Here is a 19,495-nt window from a genome sequence, read left to right as displayed (position 1 = left end):
TCCCCTGTTTCAAAACCTGTATTTGCCAGCAGTCAAACAGAGGAAGGAAAATGTGGGCTAACAAATGTCAGTGTATAAGGAAAAACTGTCAGTGTATAAGGAAAAACTGGGTTTAGGCTTCTGGAAGTTTCTTACCCTTTGTGTCAGCTGGACTGTCCTCTCTAGCCTTGAGTAGAGCTTTTACTTAACAGTAACAGAAATACTACAGATCCTGAGCTATATCTTACTTGTCTGCTCTCCTTACTAATGCATTCCACACCTGCCTACAGAATGGGTTTTGGTTTAGGCAAGTAACCAAATTGTCTTCTTTCTTTGTGCAAATAATTTCTAGATTTCCTAGTAAATATTTTTTATTACACAAAATTGCTGTTTTGTTGTTTTGCCTTTTTTTTTTCTTTCTCTTTTGTTTTACACAGGCCAACCACAGATTCTGACAGTGAAATCATTTTTGATAATGAGGATGAGAACAGTAAAGGTCACACGCCAGTAAGTATAATGCTGAAGTTAGTGAGGATGAATCACAAGAGGTAGAATAGCCTTTTACAAGCAGACAGGTGTGCTGGGAAGACTGGTTTCACTTGGGTTACAGTTATGTTCTGTCAGAGTAAACATTGTGCCATCACCAGATGCATTCCACGGAAACCAGCCTGCTGCTGCTAACCTGGAGTCTGTTTCCTATGGTGTTCACTGGGCTGAACATGGCACTTTGTGGTCGTGAGCCTGCTCAATGCAGGCTTCACTGTCAGTGTACAGGTGGTCTGGCAGCCACAGGGACTGACAGCTGAGATGCTGTGCTTTGGGGCTGTACACACCAAAGGGTTTGCTCATGCTGACTGCTTGCTGAAAGTGGTGACTACATATTGCTGGCAGTCAGAAAGAAGTGGGAAGTCAGAGTGATGTGTAAGGGTTTAGCTGACTTCAAGGTTTTGTATCCCAGCACTTGCTGTGAGCAGTTGGTGCAGAGTATTGCCAGAAGGCTACCCTGCTGTTTGCTGCAGCCTCTAGAACCTGTCCTGGTCAGTCTTGATGATCTGTAAAAGGCTCTTCTTAAAGCCTTATCTCCTGCCTCTCTCTGTATGTACATCGGCATGCAAACCCCTTTCAATATATAATAGCATGGCAGTGCATGTTTGTCCCTGTCCCTGTGCACTGTGTCACAGCTGTGAGTGGGGTGGAGGCTGCCTTAGTCATCCTGTTTAGCAAGCTCTATGTTGTTGTTTCAGGGGGGTTCCTTGGGTTTTTTGCTTTCTTTTCAAATGGTGCACACTGTTTCATCCAGATGTCACTGAACATTTTTCCCCAGTGTCTAATGCTGGCAAAATGTTACTTGTTGTCTCTTTGAGAACTGGATCACACCTCTTAGTCCTAGTTTACTTAGAGGCAGTGGCATTGCAAAAGTGTCGGTATATTATTGCAGTGTTACACTTGGCACAGAAGATGTGTTTTCTCATCAATGAAAAATAGTATGCATAGAACAGGCAGCTTCCTGTGGCTTACTTTTGTGTTGCTTTTATTGTGCTAAAGGATGAAGAAGGCGATGAAAAGAGCAGCCACAGAGGAGAGGACAGGACTGCAGTCACCCAGACAGTGCACTACCTCTACATTCAGGTATAAACCTGCTTGTATTTGCAAAGAAGACAGCTCTGGTTCCTTGGGCCTGCAGAGGGCAATGGCTTGCTTGAGACCAGTAATGGTCTTTAGCAGCTGCATAGGAGACTACGGTCAGTGTTGCTGTTTGCAACAGAGTCTTTTTCTGAAGGGCTTGGCTGGTGGAAGTCATCTGGCAGCACATGTGGTTTGTGCCTTCTAAGGCTCTACAGCTGTGCCTGAAGAGAGCACAATTCTGTAGTGCCGTAGTTTGGAGTGGGATCGCTCTTACTGCTTGTGTGCCAGTAAAAGTTGGCAGCTTCTGACCTAGTCTTAGACGACCCTGGCCAACCAGCCGAGCCCTCGGCTTCCAAAGAGCTGTTTTGCCTTGTGCTTGTTACTTGTTTAGAGTAACCACCCCAACCCCCTGATACTGTATCTGGTGTTCTTGAGCTTGGTGCTGCTGCTCATTCCCTACAGGAAGTGTTCTGAGTTCTCTCCCGTAGGCGAAGCTGCATTTCGCGGCTGTGGAAACTTTCTCCTGTTCTTCAAGGGCTTCACTACTGACAACATGTCCTTTGTGTTAGGAGAAGTCAGCTCCCCTGGGTAGCTGTTGTGTGGGACATGCAGTCTGTTGTGATGCATTCTGGGACAGCTTGTCTGGAAGGAAGATACAACTAGATACAATTAGATTTTGATAAGGCTGTTCACAGGTCTCTTGCGTGTTCATAGTATAAGCACTTAAGGCACCAAGTAAAGCCAGAGATCCATTCAAGTGTGGCTTAAACACACACCAGGGCTTGGCTGTTTTCTGTCTGCTGTAGCACATCTAGAGAATGTGCTACCCTACGGCCAGAACATGGGCAAGGATCTGTGAGTAAATGCATGGAAAGCTCCAGACAGCTGAGTGTGCTTGCACTGTGAGCCCCTGAGCCCTGCGTGACAGACCCAGGCACTGCAGTGTGCGCAGGCACAGGTTTCTGATGATCTCTCCTCTTGACAAAGCTGCTCTCTCTCTCCTATCCCCTCCACACTCATGGATGAAGATGGAGTACTGTGAGAAGAGCACGCTACGGGATACCATTGACCAGGGGCTGTGTGAGGACACCAGTCGGCTGTGGAGGCTTTTCAGAGAGATTTTAGATGGCTTAGCTTACATCCATGAGAAGGTTGGTAGATGGCTCAGCTGGGACCTGCCCATAATAGGCATGTTCCTGCCTTTTCCTATAGGGGACTCTTCAGATTCTGTCCATTTTGGGGTATTTTCAGTAAGATTCATTCTTTGCTCTTTCTGTTATTAATCAGTTCTGTGGCTTTAGAACATTTTATTCATATTTATCATGAACTACTTCAGTTCATGACCACCTTTAAAAACGTTTTTGGGGTATATATTAGCACTGAGGACTGTTTCTAGCTTCTGGCCTACAAAATGTAGTCTTCAAAATTAATTATCAGGAACTTAATGCAGTAGAGCTGCCACTGCCATGAAAATATGTAATGATAGTCCAGTCTGTTTAAAGTTTTACTTTGAGTTGCACTGATTGTTTTTTTCTTTCCTGCTGCAACAGGGAATGATCCACAGAGACCTGAAACCTGTGAACATTTTTTTAGATTCGGGTGATCATGTCAAGATTGGTGATTTTGGTTTAGCTACAGATCATCCAGCAAATGCAGTAAGTGCAACTGAAGGTGAATGAAAGCAACCCTGAATTTGGTGCTGAAAGGATATGAAAGACAAAACTAAAACAAACATAGTGCTCGTTGGGCTTGATATTGCAATACCATCAACTTTGGAATTTCTGAGGTTCTGGAATTAAACCAAAGCAGCAAGAAATGCCAGCAGAAGTGTTTTAAAGCCATCTCTCTATTCCTTATTTCAGGTGGTGTCTAAACAAGAAGAAAACCACTCAGATAGTTCCGCTATGTCTGACCCATCAGGTTAGTTTACACAGTGGATTGTTCTGAACTGTTCCATTCTGCACTCTTGTATACTGTGTTAAAGCTGCCATTCACTCTTTGGAAATAAGCCCTCTTTTGCTGGGGATAAAGACCCATGCACTTTGGGGTAATCTGTTACCTATAATCTGACATCTTTGGCTGTCAGCTGAAAGGGAATTGGCTTCCACTGCCAGCCTTCTGGCAGAAGTCACTGCTTGGCTCATGGGGAGGTGTGCAGAGATCCTGTGTTTCTGTTCCACCCCCACTTCTATTCTCTAGCTTCCACAGGACAATTTCAAAGCTTCATGGATTTTGTTTAGTTGTTTGGTTTTTTTTTTTTACTTTAAGAGACTGAATTTTTGTGTTTTGAGTACATTTTGTGCCTTGGGTGTAATGGAAATGGAATTTAATTGTGTTGTTTGTGTGCTGAATTACAACTCTGTAAAGCAATAGTCAAGCTCAGCTGCAATAGTCAGAGATGCTTGTGATGGTAAAAACTCTGGTAAAGACTCTCTGTCTTGTGAGCTGTTCTTGGCTGGGTATCTCCATAAGGACGGCATTCCACTAGAAGAATTAAGGAAAGAAGATGAGTTGTTTCCCTGGCTTTCCTGCTGCATTTCTTGCCCAGATTCTTGCAACTAATGCTGTGACCTTTGCCATGCAGGTAACTTGACAGGGATGGTTGGCACCGCTCTCTATGTCAGCCCAGAGGTCCAGGGAAGCACCAAGTCTACCTACAATCAGGTATGACTTGAGAGGACTTGATGAAAAGGTAGCATGAGATCTAAGATACCATGTACAGGTTAGGTCATTCATGCCTGACAAAGGTGAGTTCAGGCTGGAACAGGGTGTGGTGAGACTACTGCAGTAAGCAAGGGAATGAGAAATACTCCTTTTGAGAGGACATCAAGAGCAGAAGGATGTGGGGAAGTTTCTCCCTGTGCTACTGACTTCAGGCTGCAAGCTGGTAATCATGGAGGATCTTTCTCCTGCATTGCTCTCCTGGGTTCCTAGGCTGTGATTCTGGGAGGTGAGGGTGCACATTCTGAGCAGGCAGTGCTCTTTGTGTGACAATGCAAGCTGAATTTGAAAACAAAAGTGTTTCCAAAGTGGAAACTGCCTTTATGTACTGGCAGTGCTGTGGTGATAGGAAGCATTGAATTGCACCAAATCTCAGTGGATTGTGTCCTATAACAGCAGATTGTTTTAGAAAAACAACAGCAAATCAAGGCCACACCAAACTCCACCCCTCTCTCCAGCTGTAGTGTGCTGTGGTATTCGTCCAAGGTGTTTTCTTTCTCTTCTGCAGAGCATCCACAGGTGTTACATTGAAGTTTCAATGTTTTTGCTCCTTAGAAAGTGGACCTGTTCAGCCTGGGAATCATATTCTTTGAAATGTCTTACCACCCCATGAGTACTGCATCAGAAAGGATCTTTGTTCTTGGTCAGCTCAGACTGGTGAGTACACAGACAGCCATTGCGCCAGTGCCGTGCAGCAGATAGTTCAGTGGAGGCTGAAGGATGCAAATGTAGCATAAACAATCCCACAGGGAGTGCTTACAGTAAAAGGGTTTAGAAAATGTGTAATGAGAAGTGAAGTATAAGATTGCAGCTGGTCCCAACACATCCAGATGCACTGTGGATTCCCTCACGAGGTTGCCATCAGTCAGTATTCTGTCTGTGAAATTAATTCTTAGGGTGCAGAACATTCAAAATGTAAAGATCAGATGAAGACATCCTGGCCCTGGCACTCCTAGAATTAGCCCCCATAGGTGTCCCTTGGGAGTCCTGCTTGTGGTTCTGGATTGTATCCTTGTGTACAAAACACCAGAGGAGCATTTCAGTGGCATGCTTGTCAGCTCTGGGAATTGCATTTCTCCTGTGGAAGGGTTTCTGGTTCTGTCTGGGTTCTTTTCCCTGTTGCAGTAAAGATGCTGAGTTTGTCAGCCCTGAGTTGTACAGATTTCAGCATCCTCAGCAGGCTGGGCTGGCTCTCACAACACAAATGTGTTCTTGTTTTTGTAGCCCAGTATTGTGTTTCCTAAAGACTTCGATGAAGTCAAGCATGCTAAGCAGGTAATGTTGAGGACATTTTTTATTTTCTTCCTTGTCAAAACTTGTTAATTATATTTTTCCACTTAATTGTGAATTAGTAATCTCTACCAAATTCTGATTGCATGGCATTAGATCAATGTAAGGAAGAAAGATCTCAGCATAATGTACGAAGCTGAGATGAAAATAGACTCACCCACAGACCTGGCTGGGCACAGGCAGAGAAATGCAGAGTTCACTGCCATGCTTTTGAAGCTCTGAAGGAAGGTTTGGACTTCTGGGGCTCTGACAAGTGGCAGCTCTGTTGTTTAGCTCTTAACCCTCTGTAGGGAATTTCAAAACAGAATTAGGTGTGCAAGCAGAGTGGGCTGCTCTGGGTCTGAACAGACCTGCCAGCAGCTGTCTGGCTGCCTCCATGGCAAAGACCAGAAGTGAAAACTCTTCTCTGGATCATCTGGGTACTTTGTCCTGCTGTTGAGCTCTGCTGATGACCATTAGCTTTCTGTCTGTTACCTGTGAAGCAGCAGTCTGCTTTTTACAGGCACCAGAGAAACGCTTCCATCGTGCATGACTGAAACGTGGCAGGAAGGTTCCCCCTTAGGTAGTATCTGTAACTCTCAAATCTTTGTACTGCTCATTTGCTTCTGCTTTTTCTCAACTTTGGTGATAGAGACACCAAAGCCAGCCTAACCTAGAACAGCAAAGAGATGCCAGAGCCAGTCTAACCTAGAACAGCAAAGACAAAACCAGCAGAGCCAGCCTTACCTAAAAGAGCAAAGGGCAGTGCCTGTTAGGTAGTCTCAGGAGTCACATTTCTACCACAGTTTGTATTTCAGTAAATGTTGTTCGGACAGTAACAACCCAATCAAGGGTCTGTAGAACTTAATAAGCAAAGAAGACCAGCTGCAGAGACTGAGATCCCCTGCAGTCTTATGTTTGTAACCTAGAAGTCTGTTGCAAGCACTGCTAATGTAGAACATTTTTCTATGCTGTCAAACTTTGGTTGAATTTGTAGAGAGCAGTTATTACCTGGCTCCTGAACCATGACCCTGCAGCACGACCAACAGCTGTGGAGCTGTTAAAAAGTGAACATCTTCCACCACCACAAATGGAGGAGTCTGAACTCCATGAAGTCCTGCACCACACCCTGGCAAATGTGGATGGAAAGGCCTACAGGACCATGATGAGTCAAATCTTTTCCCAGCGTATCTCTCCAGCTATAGACTATACCTATGACAGTGATATGCTGAAGGTTTGTAGGTGTTAGGGGATGTCTGGGGATTCATTTTCCTGTGTTGGAGTTGAGAAAAATGTTCCTGCAGGTAAACTCGGCCAGATTTGAGAGAACTGCACTATCTCCTTAGGGTAGCCTTCATGTTAGTTCCCACTTAAGGCTGCAATCTGTACTTTGTGTTCTCAGATAACTACTGCCTGTGGAACTTTAGGTTCTTTCTTTAGTGTTTGATTGTAGCAGCCAAAGCTTTAAGGGCACGTCCAGGTGGCTGCTGCCTTCACTCTGCATTTCTGGCAAGCTAATGTTGCTAGCATCTGATTGCCAGCAGAGAGTGTTGTCTCTGCTTCCATCCCTTTCTAATGGTGCCAGTCAAAGCCATCCTTCTGGGCTCCCCACCCTTCTCTCTCAGGCTAAAGAAGTGCAAGGTGCCACAGCGCAGGAGCTGCAGCCGTGTAGAGCTGTGGTTATCTGTGTGCCGTGTGAGCACTGCAGTGGTAATGGTGGGATGTAGCAGAATGCTTATTGGCTGTGTTGCACGAAGTGTCCATGGCATGTGAATTATATTTGTGCTTTTCATTTGTGATGGTTTCAGGGTAGTTTTTCTATTTGGGCAGCCAAGATACAGCAGCATGTTTGTGAGATTGTCAGCCGGATATTTAAAAGACACGGTGGGTGTGCTTCCCAAAGTCATTCTTTTGCATTCTTCTCAGAGTGGGGTGGGAAGGCAGAAAGGATGCCCCCGTGTTTGCAGAGCATTTGAGTTTTTACATTGCTTATTGCTGTCATTTTGGCATCCTAGTAACAGCCATTTGCCTTAAACTGCAGATTTAAATCGTCTACAGTGAAAGTCTTTATTGCATCTTCAGTTGTGTGGTGGGGGTTCTGCTAAGTCTGGATGAGCTTGTGGAGGTAGGGAGTGTTATGTAAAATCTGGGTCTAAATGTGAGGGGGAGGCCAAGCACCCACAAGCACAGAAGCCTCTGTGAGAAGAGGCCAGTCTCATTCTGGCTGGGAGCGAGCAAGCATGTGGTGGTACTTCCAGTGCTGCTGCTCTTAGCAATGCTTTGCTGATCAGAAGCTTCCTGGGCCAGGGCTGCTGCTGTGCTGTTTAATAGTCTTTGGTGGCTTTTCTTTTCAGGACTCTCCCCAGCCATAGCAATAGTAACTGCTTAAAATTAACTTTTAAGAGAGGAAGAAAATTTCTGCGTGCAGTGTCACATTTAACATGCTGCAAACCCTGTTAATATCTAGATGTTCATTATGCTAGTTTATAATATGCTGTTTTGTGTTATATTACACTGTTTTATATTATATGACACTTTTGTATGACACTATTCAATACTGGAAAGTGGAGATTTCCTAATGGAATCTGGTGAAGCATGGTCAGGGTTTGGCAATACAGAGGAGAGAGAAACTGAAAAATGCCAAGTCAAGTAAGGAGAAGTTCCCTTGCACCCCATTTGAAGTCTGACAGTCTTTGGGGAGTATTTGTCAGCATTTTAGAGACTGTTCCCAATCTTTTGGATAAAAAAGGCAGCTTTTGGGTACCTGGGTTTTTTTTTCCATTAGATTGTCCAGAACAGTCAGAAGCATTCCCTTCTATCTGGGAGTGCTGTCTTCTGCCTAATGTAAATGTCTCTGTTTAAATGTGAGTAAAGCTTCCCTAAGAACTGTCTGAGAATGAGCAGAGTTTGAAGGAGTAAAGCATTTTTCTGTGATCAGAGCTGTTACTGCTACTATGAAGGTTTCAGCAAATTCAGATTCATGCAGATGTAGGGATGCAAACTATAGCCAGGATAATAAAAAAGGGTGTTTATGAGGATTTAGAATAAACCATGGACGCCTCTAGTATGTTTTCAAGATGCAAAATGCACCATGTTTGAACAATATTTATCCTTTGTGGAAGTGACTCCTGACCACAGCAGTGCTACTGATGTCTCTGTGGAGTTACTGTCAGCTCTGTGTGCAGACTTCTGTGAGAGATGGGCTTTAAAGAGGGGGAGCAAGCTGAGGGTTGTGCTGGGGCTGTGGATCTGCCGGCTCCCATCTGTTTCTCTATGGGCTGCCTACTGAGCCCAGGAAGCTTGACTGATGGCTTATTTTAACGGCTGAAACAGGGAAGTTTATGGAGGACACCTAGAATACTGTCATTTTTAAAGGGGATTGGCTGAGATGGTCATGCCCTGCAAGGTTTGTCATAAGCTTCTACAAAGCAGATGCTGCTTCCAGCGTGGGAGATAATAATGTTGTGTTGGTTTGTGCAGGAGCTATCAAGCTGCATACCCCACTGCTAATGCCCAGAAACAAGAAACTCTACGAGCACAATGAGGCTTCTTATTTCATGGATCACAGTGGGATGCTGGTGATGCTTCCTTATGACCTCAGAGTGAGTAGCAGTAACTCTGCAGGCAAGGCCGGGCTCCAAGGTTGCTCTGATGTGTGTAGACTCCTTTGGTTGACTAGTCACAGGTTTGGTGTGGGCTGAAGTTGTGCATCTCTCATTGTCTCTCCCTGTGTTCATGGTGCTCTGCTGGTCTAGGCAGTTGGAGCCCTGACAACAGAGGGAAGAAACAGACTTGTATTGGGTTTTAGTTTACCTTTTTATTTTCTTCCCCCTCCCCTTCTTTTGTTTTTTTACATAGGTGAAAAAAATGTCATATTACAGATGTGATAGATGTCACTGCTGGTCCTATCTTTTGTGTATGTCTCTATAGAGAATGTGGGTAACAGTCTGTCCAGTTTTGTGTTCCTCAAGTAGGAGTTGTCCAGGATTATCCTGTTCCTGGGAGGCATTGCGGATTGCACAGTTCAGATTGGACTGACCGGGCTCCCTCCATCAGGCTCCCTCCATCACTAATACCCAACCATATGCAATGCTGCCTAATTACCTTGCCCTTCATTTATCACCTCCATGCTTTAAGTTCTATTTTTCGTTTAGTGTTGGTGGTTAAAGAACCTGACTTTTGTTGTGTCACTATTTTGAAGTCAGTTTGACTTGCCTTTCCTTTGCCTTTGTAATACCAAGCGGTACAGGACAATTTGTGCAGGACCTTCAAAGATGATCTTTCTGTTGGGAGTACTTGGTTTGGGAAATGTGTTGACCAAAGATTTATTAACAAATGCAGCTTTATGTAAATAGCAAAACATCTGCTTGTCCATTTTAATCTGCTCTTAATCAGTTCAGGGGGCATTTTACATTAGGATCATTAAGAAATATCCCTGTGTTCCCACTTGTGGTGGGTTGCATGTGTGTGTTTGTACCTTGCAGCAAGGATTCTAGGTTAATATTACCTTGCTTTGGCTGTAGCACACATGGACGAATGCACAAACGTTACTGCACAGCAGTGATTCACCTGCAGGTCCAGAGCCTATCAGGCTGAACTGTGAGCTTCAACAGTTTTTCTTGTCCATTTCAGATTCCTTTTGCAAGATTCGTAGCTAGAAATAACATCTCCAACTTGAAAAGGTAAGGGACAGAGATGGTGTTTTGCACAGGTGCTTCATGAGAGTGACCCCTGAAGATGCCAATTTGCTTTTCAATGTTTCCTTCAGATACTGCATAGAGCGAGTGTTCAGACCTCGGAAGCTAGACCGCTGCCATCCCAAGGAGCTCCTGGAGTGTGCATTTGACATCATTACATCAACTGGAAATAGCTTTTTGCCTATAGCTGAAACAATTTATGCCATTTCAGAGATAATTCAGGAGTTTCCAGTGCTACAGGTAGGTTCTGTAATCATCCCCTTTGCTCTCTTTTCCATCCTGTAACTTCACTCTTTAGTAGACATTTAGTGTATTGCGTTTGAAAAGGGAAGCTCCTTTAACCTGAAAAAGGGCAGCACTGTTCACATTGGTTGACAGCTGTAGAACACTGTCATTTAAACAAAAAAGGTATCTGCTAGGTAAACTTGAAGCATAGGTTTATGTGCAAAGGAAATGGTAATGGAATCCTTACAGTGACACTGAAATCACGTCTTCTGTCAGGCCAGTGATTACTATAGGGTGGGACAAGCCATGCCAGTCTTTAACAGTAGATGAAAGTTAAGGTGGTGGAAGGAGAGAGGTGAAGTTAGTTTTGAACTGTTATTAAAGGGTTAGGATTTAAAAAAAAAAAAAAAGCAAAATAGGAAGCAGATAAACCCCTTTTTATTTTGGCTTTTTCCCTATTCTTTTTTTCTTTACCCTTTTTCAGGAAAGAAACTACAGTATTTACTTGAACCACACTGCCATACTGAAAGCCATACTTCTGCACTGTGGGATACCAGAAGATAAGCTCAGTCAAGTTTATATCATTCTGTATGATGCTGTGGTAAGATACTTAGTTATTGGTCTGATTTCTGTAATCATCACTGTAGAGCATCTTGTTCTGTGAAGCTGTCTCAGCAGTGAGTAACAGCCCATGGCCAACACAAGCAGGAGCACTCTGTTGGTATATAAAAATGCTGCTTGTCTTTGGGCTGTACAGTTAATGACATTTGGGATGTTTTGAGATGAGTTCTAAATGTGTATTTATGAGAGGATTATCCCCCTGGATAATTAGAACTTCAACATGTCTTAATAGCATGTTGGTCGTTGCTACCTGCTAGGCAGGGCAGATGTGTGAAATTCTTGTGAGTCATTCAGGCAGCATTTCAGTCCCATCGAAATGCCTCTTGATTTCCTGCCATTTTAGTCTTTTTGTTGGTTATTTGTTTACATAAATGTTTTGGTATCCGTGCAAAAGAGCTTTGCAACAAAGCTCAGATGATTACACCTGTGGTTGTTTTGCAACCAAGCTGAACATGACCTCACTACCAGAGTGATGGAAGGTTGGGTTTGTTCTTTTCCAGTACCACTGAAGCCTGTAAAAGCAACTGTTACTGACAAGTGCTGGAAAGCTCTTTTCCTTCTTCTCAGCAGTAGTAATTTATGTACTGTTGTTTATTACTTGCTGAACAGGTTTGGATCTGTTTCTCTTGCAGACTGAAAAGCTAACTAAAAGAGAAGTAGAAGCCAAATTCTGTAATCTTTCTCTGACGTCGAACAGTGTAAGTAATTCCAGTTCAGTGTTAATTGCCCTTTACCTTTGCCGTTAGCTAGGAATGTTTTATCTCCTTTGCAGTTTAATCAGCCTGAATAAGACAAATAAACTGTCCCATCTGCTGTTGAAAGGAGATCAGTCTCCTGAAGTGGTCTAGTTTTGTCCTCTGCTCTTTCTGGAAGGCATCATTGCAACTGTTCAAGTTTCTTCTTTTAAATGTGCTCTTCAGAGTGTGGAGACAAAGCGTAAATGGAATAGTGTACAGTGGTGTTAGTAAAACAAACGGGGGAAAACTGAAACCAAACTGTCTGCCACTGTTGATGGAAGTGCAGAAGGGGTTGAGGTTCACTTCTGGACACCTGGATGAGATTTGTCCATTTCTTTTCCTGAAGGCATTGGGTAAAACCAGGCTGCTAGGCAAAACAAGCAAACCAGGCAGCTAGTTTACTGCCAGCAGATTAACTGGGATTCATGAGCTGTGCTGAGTGCTGTCAGTGGTGTGTTGCTAATTGGATTTTTGTGGTTTTAGCTTTCTCGCCTCTACAGATTCATTGAGCAGAAGGGAGAGGCCAGTAACGTGTTTCCATTCCTAAACTCCCTGACTAAACAAAAGCCAGGTGTCACTCAGCTGCTGAAGCACGGCATGAAGGACTTAGAGGAGATCATCCACCTCTTGAAGCAGCTTGGAATAAAGCTTCAGGTTTGTAAAATGCTCTGCTATGAACAGATTTTGTAGGCAGCTGGGCCTTGCAGCTAGGCAGAAAACAAAGCAATGGGATTTTAGAATCTTGAAAACACATCAAGGTGTCTTTTTCCAGCCACTAATAACTCTGGCAGTGATCTGTGGTGGTCGTGGATTTTAAATGGCATTTTCAGAATAAGGCCTCTGGTTCCAGTCAGAAGTCTCTGAGTTCATTTCTGGCTAATAGCACACAGACTTGGTTTGACTTTCCAGCCAGGCTTAGAGGCATTACCTGCAGCGTGAGGGGTTACTGTTTTCTTTGAAACAAGCTATGAATAGTTTATAAACACAGACAGCTGATGTCTAGTAAAGGCTTCCCCTTCTCCTCCTTTCTTCATGCTTGCTGTTTGGGTTTTGTGCTCTAGGTCTCCTCAGGATGCTTTAAGATAGACCATCATTTCCTTGGTTCTATTTTTAGCTCTTTGAGAGTGACCATTGTTTCCATATGTCTTCCCTGTGTCAGGGCCTACTTCCTTATGGAGAGAAGTCCATACTGCTCATAGGGAACGAATGCTATGGACTGGTGATACTGGTAAAGGTCTTGCACACATTCATCTGCCTTTGACAGGTCTCCATCAATCTGGGGCTGGTGTACAAAATCCAGCAACACAACGGGATCATCTTTCAGTTCGTAGCCTACATCAAAAGAAGGCAGAGGACTGTGCCTGAGATTCTTGCAGCAGGGGGCAGATATGATCATCTGGTATGTGTGCAGCTCTCTTCTGATGAATTAGGTTTTTGAAAGGACAAACTTTTCTGAGGCTTTGCAAAGGTAACTTTGGCTCCTGCACTTTGTTTCATCTTTTCAGATCCCACAGTTCAGAGGGCCGCAGGCGGTGGGACCGGTTCCTTCAGCTGTTGGAGTCAGCATAGCCATTGATAAAATCACTGCTGCTGTTTCCAGTGGGGAGGACTCTGTAAGTCGTCTTTGTTGGGAGACAGGGATAGATAGACAAGGGAGGTTATTCTTCCCCTGTACTCAGCACTGGTCAGGCCACACCTTGAGTACTGTGTCCAGTTCTGGGCTCTTCAATTCAAGAAAGGTGTTGAGATACTGGAACGTGACCAGAGAAGGGAGATGAAACTGGTGAGGGGCCTGGAGCACAGCCCTGTAAGGAGAGGCTGAGGGAGCTGGAGGTGTGCAGCCTGGAGAAGAGGAGGCTTAGGGATGACCTCATTGCTGTCTGCAACTACCTGAAGGGAGGCTGTATCCAGGTGGGGTTGGGCTCTTCTCCCAGGCAGCCAGCAACAGAACAAGGGGAGAGAGTCTCAAGTTGTGCTGGGGGAGGTCTAAGCTGGATGTTAGGAGGAAGTTCTTGCCAGAGAGAGTGATTGGCATTGGAATGGGCTGCCCAGGGAGGTGGTGGAGTCACTGTCCCTGGAGGTGTTCAAGAAAAAACTTAATGTATGGTCTAGTTGATTGGCTAGGGCTGGGTGCTAGGTTGGTCTGGATAATCTTGGAGGTCTCTTCCAACCTGGCTAATTCTGTGATCTATGAAAGGAGTGGCATAGGCTGAAGTGGTGCAGATGCTTTTTCCATAGATTCCTTTTCACTGATCAAACAAGCTTGGGGAGATTCTAGCTGTAAAAGGAGATTGATCTAACCCCTTTTTTTCAGCTTGATGCCTTTTGAGGAACGTTAGTGTGTTTATCTTCTTTCTTATTGTAACTGCTTCCTGCAGGGGAGAAGGAGATTTTGTGCTAACATCCCCTTTGGTTTCCTTGCCCTGCAGGTTTCTGTCAGCTCGTGTGACCTGCTGGTTGTAAGTGCTGGCCAGATGTCAATGGGTAGAGCTATCAATATTGTTCAGAAACTCTGGACTGCAGGAATTCCAGCTGAGATCATGTATGACTGGTCCCAGGTAGGGTTTCTGTCTCCATGTGTTAACTGCGTTGCTCTCTGAGTTTAGTGCAGCCTGAGGAGCTTTCTCAACTGTTTTGAACTTTTTTTTGAGTTAGGCACATGAAGCTGAGCCTGTAGGGTGCTGTTCAGATACCAGTGTTCAGAAAGGCTCGCTGACCTTGCAGCATTTTTTCATTCTACATCCCAGGGTATTTAAAAGCATGATGAGGATTTTAATGTGTTCTTCAGAGCACAGAGGAGTTAAGACTATTGAAATCAAGGCTTAAAGTCACATAGTGAAGTTGAAATGAGGCCTGTTAGCTCCAGTTAAGTGGAGTGAGGATGTTTCAAAGCAGAAGCTTATTTTGTACCTGTCAAGGCAATCACTTTCCCTTTTGATGAGAAATGCAAGCAGCATCTCTGAGTTAATGAGTCAGTCGTTAATGAGGGATATGTCTGGACTAGCTGGTCCTTCCATGTGGGGCCTGGGTATTCCCTCTGACTAATGAAGACTTAGACAGATTGCAGGTGTTGAGAGTTGTTAGGTGCATAAATACAAGCATGAGGAAGCTTCACCTCCTGGACTTGTTAATAAAGCTGAGAGAGGAATCTATTGGAAGCTTATAGAATGAGCGGAGTGCTGCATATCAAGTTATTTTAAATGAGAGTAGGAGATTTTGATGAATTAAGTGATCATTTTGTAATCAAAATTTCTGTTTTGTTCCCCTTCTGTGTTCCCATTTCAGTCCCAGGAGGAGCTGCAGGAATACTGCAGATGCTCTGGGATTACCTATGTGGCTCTGGTGTCAGATAAAGAAGGAAGCCATGTGAAGGTAAGCATAGGACCAGAGGGTGCTTGATGGTGTTTGAAATTTATAATCTAATGTCCCACTTTTTAATTTTCAATGAAGTATTTAAGTGGGTGGAGTTTGGGTAAATACAGTTCCAGTTGCTAAGCAGTAGAAAGTTCTCCTGAAGAAGGCTGCTTTTTATCCCTGCATAACCAGGCTGTTACTTGCAGACCTCCTTTCCTCTAGGCGGTCCAAAATTCAGTGCAAACATTGCCCGACTTGGAGTCATTGGCATCTTTATGTGGAAAAAAGGTTTCTGTTCTCCCTGATTTCTTTGACTACAAAATTCATTTGCTGTCTCTGACCTTAGCAGCTGGCAGCTTTCCATGGTACCAAACTGACAGAACTAAAACATCCCTCTGAAACTCCTAAGTAGTTGCAGCAGCAGAGTCTGAACTCTCCTCATCTCTAAGGTTAGGATGGACAGGCTGGGCTGTGTCCCACGCAACACGAATGAGCACCTGCCATGCTCTGCAGCCCCTGCTCTTGGTACCTTTTAGAGAAGCCGAAACTTTTGTTGATTCTGGATGATTAGGCAGAAGATCACTGTTCTTCGACTAAAGATTCCTTCTTGGACTGCAGGAAGTAAGTGTTTGACAGCAGTTGCCATGGCCATGCTGCCTTGCTGGTGTGCATCACTGGGCTGGGTTTGCCTTGTCACTTGCTGTCTGTGCCATTGTCAGAGAGTTGGCAGAGACCTGTACAAGCCATGTTGGAACAGGCAATGGTGACAGCACATGGTAGAGCAGTGCCTTCCACCAGGGCTTTCTGTTGAAGCAGCACCAGGAGAGAGGGGAATGGTGCTGCTACTGGTTCACCTCTTCCAGTAAAGCTGGGGCAGATCCTTTAGAGTCTGAATGTTTGCCCAACTCTCACCAGCTGAAGGCAGGCCTTGTCCTGACTGGATCCCTCAGCACACTTGCTTCTGGGCGTGTTTTGTGGCTATTGCTGATAATGGTATTTGCACCTCTGAAATCCTCTGTTAAAAGTTAACTGTCATACCTTAAATACAAACAGCCACATTAGGTTAAGCTTTGGCAATGCAGAGGACATTAGCTGGCTGATGAAAAGTAAAAATCTAATCAAAACTTTAATGGACAGTGACTGATTAGTAATGATGTTAGCTCCCTCCCTTTGACTGCTCCTCTTCCAGTGGGTGAATAATTCAGCTGGGTTTTGATTACGTTTTGTCATGCCTATTCATCTGCCATTTTAAGACTCAACTATCGTAAGAACCACTGAACTGTTCCATAGGTGAAGTCCTTTGAGAAAGACAGACAGACAGAGAAAAGGATTTTGGAGTCTGACTTAGTGGAACATCTGCTCCAGAAACTGAAAACCAAGATCTCTGATGAAAGATGCAGCAGGTAAGTGGCATCACATGCCCATGTGGATCACCCACATTAAGAGGGACTGCACATTTGTTTTAATGGAGCAGGGCTACGATGTGCTCGGTTAAACCTTGGCCTGATAAAGAGCTTTGCCAGATCGTTTCTGAGGGGAAAAGAAAGAAAAAGGCTGGGGTGTAGAATTGTGTTGAGACTGAGGCTGAATTCCTCAGCTGCTGCTACATTCAGACATGAAAAGGTGCTGTGGTTGTTTTGCTCAAGTGTCGCCAGAGCAGCAGTGTAGTGTGTACAGCAGGACTGCTGTGTATGCCTCTTCCTGACCACTTGTGTGCTGTGTAGTCAGAGAGTGAAAGCATCACATCCCCTCCCCTCCGAGGTAGAAATGAAGGTCCGACTGTAGCATGCCTATATGCTTTGGGGAGAAGTACCACCTGGCAAAGAGCAGAGTGCACCCCAACATCCCATCATCTTGTCTTGGTTGAAGTTGCCGTATACTGTCTCCTGCTGCCAGCAGGAGGTAGCAGGGAAGCCACAGGAGGCTGCAGGCACAGCTGCGTGCATGAGCAGTGTAGCTGTTATTCACATACATCCCTATGGAGCTACAGAACCATGCATACATCCAGATCTGTTCCTGTGTGTGGCTGTCCTGGCAGCAGAGACAGACGTAGCTTGGTCACAGCACCAAGGATCCCTAAACATTAAGCTGAGAAATGCTTACCCCGAGCAGTCTGTGCAGGTGCTTGATGTCTCCTGCCACCGACCTCTTCATTCCCTCTTCTCTGGCCTCACCCAGTCTTAGCATTTAACCCTGCAACTAACCTGATGCTCGTGTGTTTTGTGACAGATCTACAGGATCTAACAGAGGCCGTGAGAGAAAAGTGCTCTTGCTAAAAGTTACCTTTTCTGTAGCTCTTGGGAACAGACTCTAGACCAGTCCCTGTTTGGTAATGCTTAGATGCAATGACTGTGATTACCCTGGCAGATTGCTTTGGTAATGAGTCCTAAATGTGGAAAGTGAAGGGATCCAAACTAATTATTGAAAGCTTCTCTGAATGTGTGAACTTAAGTGTAAATATCACTTTGATGCTGCACTATTGCCTGTGAGGACTTGTTGATTAAATGAATGATTTGAAGGTGACAGTCTCACAATCTTGTCTGGGTTTGTCACCTCAATCACCATTGCATGGTGGGAGCACTTTGTGTGTCCATAAAGGTTGCTCCTAGATTTGATTTTTGTCACGTAATTTTGTCTGATTTCAGTCTGCTCCGCAAGCATTTGCTGGAATTGTGCTCCAGTTCCTGCATCTGTGGGAGTAAAATGAGTGGGTTTGATAAGCTGGGAGCATTGTCTCATTGCAATATTTCTTCATCACTGTAAATTTGTTTTCCTGTCTCTGTTTATTTTTAGAGAAACCTCAGATAACCTTTCAGTACCGAATCAAAAGGGATCGTTTACTAATATTTCAGGTATTTAGTCTCTACCTACAGAACATAAAAACTGTTTCTTTTTCTACTTAAAAATTGTTTTATGAGAAGCATTGCTGGAGCATAGTTAAAGGTCAGAGGAAAACGTTTCCGAGCAGTGCCTCTGGTTAGAGACACCTCAGCCTCATCTCCTGTTGTTCCAGCTGATCTAAAGCTAACATTTTTTCCCAACTACCAAAACAAGTGCTCAGAACAGCAGACTATTCCGCGTACAAGCAGTCAATGGTGCAGTGGTTCAGGAATGGGGAGAAGCCAAAGCCCATGGCATTCCTAGCTGAGGATAAGATGGATGTCATCTGCTTGAAAAAGGAGACAACTTGGCATTGACAGTGGAGAGCCCTGCACACTGCCTTGCTGCTCTTCAGGGAAAGTGCCTTTACATCCTAGCTACAGATTTTAGCTCCCCAGTCTGACAGTGAGAGGTTGTGTGTAAATAGCAGTGATTAGCACCTGTGTGGCTCAAGCTGCATTGCTAATGCTGTGCTTGGGCACCGGAACAGCGTGCAAGGTTTGCTTCTGAGGTGACACTTTGGTCCTCCCCTTCTGTAGGGCTGAGGGAGAGGTGGCCGCACTCAGGTGTTACCTTGACTTTTATTTGTGTGTGTGTGTGTGTGTGTGAGTACCAGAAGCGGCAGTCTGCAAAAGAAGCCATTTCAGGTTTCAGTTGTTGTTAGCTGTGGGAACTAGGGGCTGGGGTTTGTTTTGCTGCTGCCTGATTGTTGTAGCAGATTGCTGTTTTAGTGTTAGGTGTGCCACCTTTTTGTGTCAAATTCTGTGAGCCACTGGGAACCTTGCCTGAGTTTTGGGGAACAGACTAAATCCCTAAATGCCTTAGTCTTGCCAACCAGTTCTTCAGAATCCTAAGGGAGCCGCTGCAAATTTCCCTGCATGTTTCCCTGTCCATACATGACTGGCCTTGGGGGGTTCACCAGAGCCCTCTAGCACACAGATGCTAGCTTACTGATATTGGTGAGTTTTCTGTTCTTGCTACTGCTTGTCTAAAGGACATGCATCAGCTAAAGCTGTCTGTGCATTTCAGGTGTGTTTGAACCCCATGGAACTCTTGTGGTGCCTAATGTTAGTGTGATAGCTCCAGAGAAGTTGTCTGCCAGCGCCCGACGGCGTCAGGAGATCCAGGTACACTCACATAAATATCTGTCAGGAAGTGACTCTTAGAAGTTAAGGAAAGGTGGAATTTGCATCTTCACTGTTACCCAACACATAAATGCATCCTGTTGGTTCTTTATTCATAACATAGACTGTGAACAACAGAAAAGGTTGAAGGCCAAGACCACCTCTTTGAACATTCTGGATCTTGGTAGTTTTAGTTCAACCATTGCTGTCCATAGACAGCAGAAATCTTGTTTTGGCAGGGATCATGAATCTGGAATTGTCA

At 44.5% G+C, this 19,495-nt stretch overlaps 1 protein-coding gene across 3 annotated transcripts in view; it reads left to right on the top strand.

The window, feature by feature from the left end:
• Positions 1–19,495, top strand: part of EIF2AK4 (eukaryotic translation initiation factor 2 alpha kinase 4) — a 42,110-nt gene that overhangs the window by 18,627 nt on the left and 3,988 nt on the right. For 2 of the 3 annotated variants that reach the window (XM_064147557.1, XM_064147546.1), the window contains exons 13-35: positions 417–486; positions 1,525–1,608; positions 2,634–2,756; positions 3,156–3,260; positions 3,468–3,525; positions 4,190–4,269; positions 4,882–4,983; positions 5,551–5,601; positions 6,593–6,829; positions 7,404–7,479; positions 9,076–9,197; positions 10,228–10,277; positions 10,364–10,532; positions 11,002–11,118; positions 11,771–11,836; positions 12,359–12,529; positions 13,140–13,274; positions 13,381–13,488; positions 14,305–14,433; positions 15,161–15,247; positions 16,520–16,632; positions 18,023–18,081; positions 19,139–19,236. In XM_064147557.1, the coding sequence (XP_064003627.1) occupies positions 417–486; positions 1,525–1,608; positions 2,634–2,756; positions 3,156–3,260; positions 3,468–3,525; positions 4,190–4,269; positions 4,882–4,983; positions 5,551–5,601; positions 6,593–6,829; positions 7,404–7,479; positions 9,076–9,197; positions 10,228–10,277; positions 10,364–10,532; positions 11,002–11,118; positions 11,771–11,836; positions 12,359–12,529; positions 13,140–13,274; positions 13,381–13,488; positions 14,305–14,433; positions 15,161–15,247; positions 16,520–16,632; positions 18,023–18,081; positions 19,139–19,236 (2,410 nt within the window). Of the gene's footprint in view, positions 1–416; positions 487–1,524; positions 1,609–2,633; positions 2,757–3,155; positions 3,261–3,467; positions 3,526–4,189; positions 4,270–4,881; positions 4,984–5,550; positions 5,602–6,592; positions 6,830–7,403; positions 7,480–9,075; positions 9,198–10,227; positions 10,278–10,363; positions 10,533–11,001; positions 11,119–11,770; positions 11,837–12,358; positions 12,530–13,139; positions 13,275–13,380; positions 13,489–14,304; positions 14,434–15,160; positions 15,248–15,678; positions 16,500–16,519; positions 16,633–18,022; positions 18,082–19,138; positions 19,237–19,495 lie in introns of those variants that run through there. The other variant, XM_064147567.1, reaches the window with a different exon arrangement.

This window comes from Pogoniulus pusillus, chromosome 1 (genome assembly GCF_015220805.1).
Source record: "Pogoniulus pusillus isolate bPogPus1 chromosome 1, bPogPus1.pri, whole genome shotgun sequence".
Classification (NCBI taxonomy): domain Eukaryota; kingdom Metazoa; phylum Chordata; class Aves; order Piciformes; family Lybiidae; genus Pogoniulus; species Pogoniulus pusillus.
The sequence above is the reverse complement of the archived record's forward strand: the minus strand, read 5'-3'. Positions and strand labels throughout refer to the sequence as shown.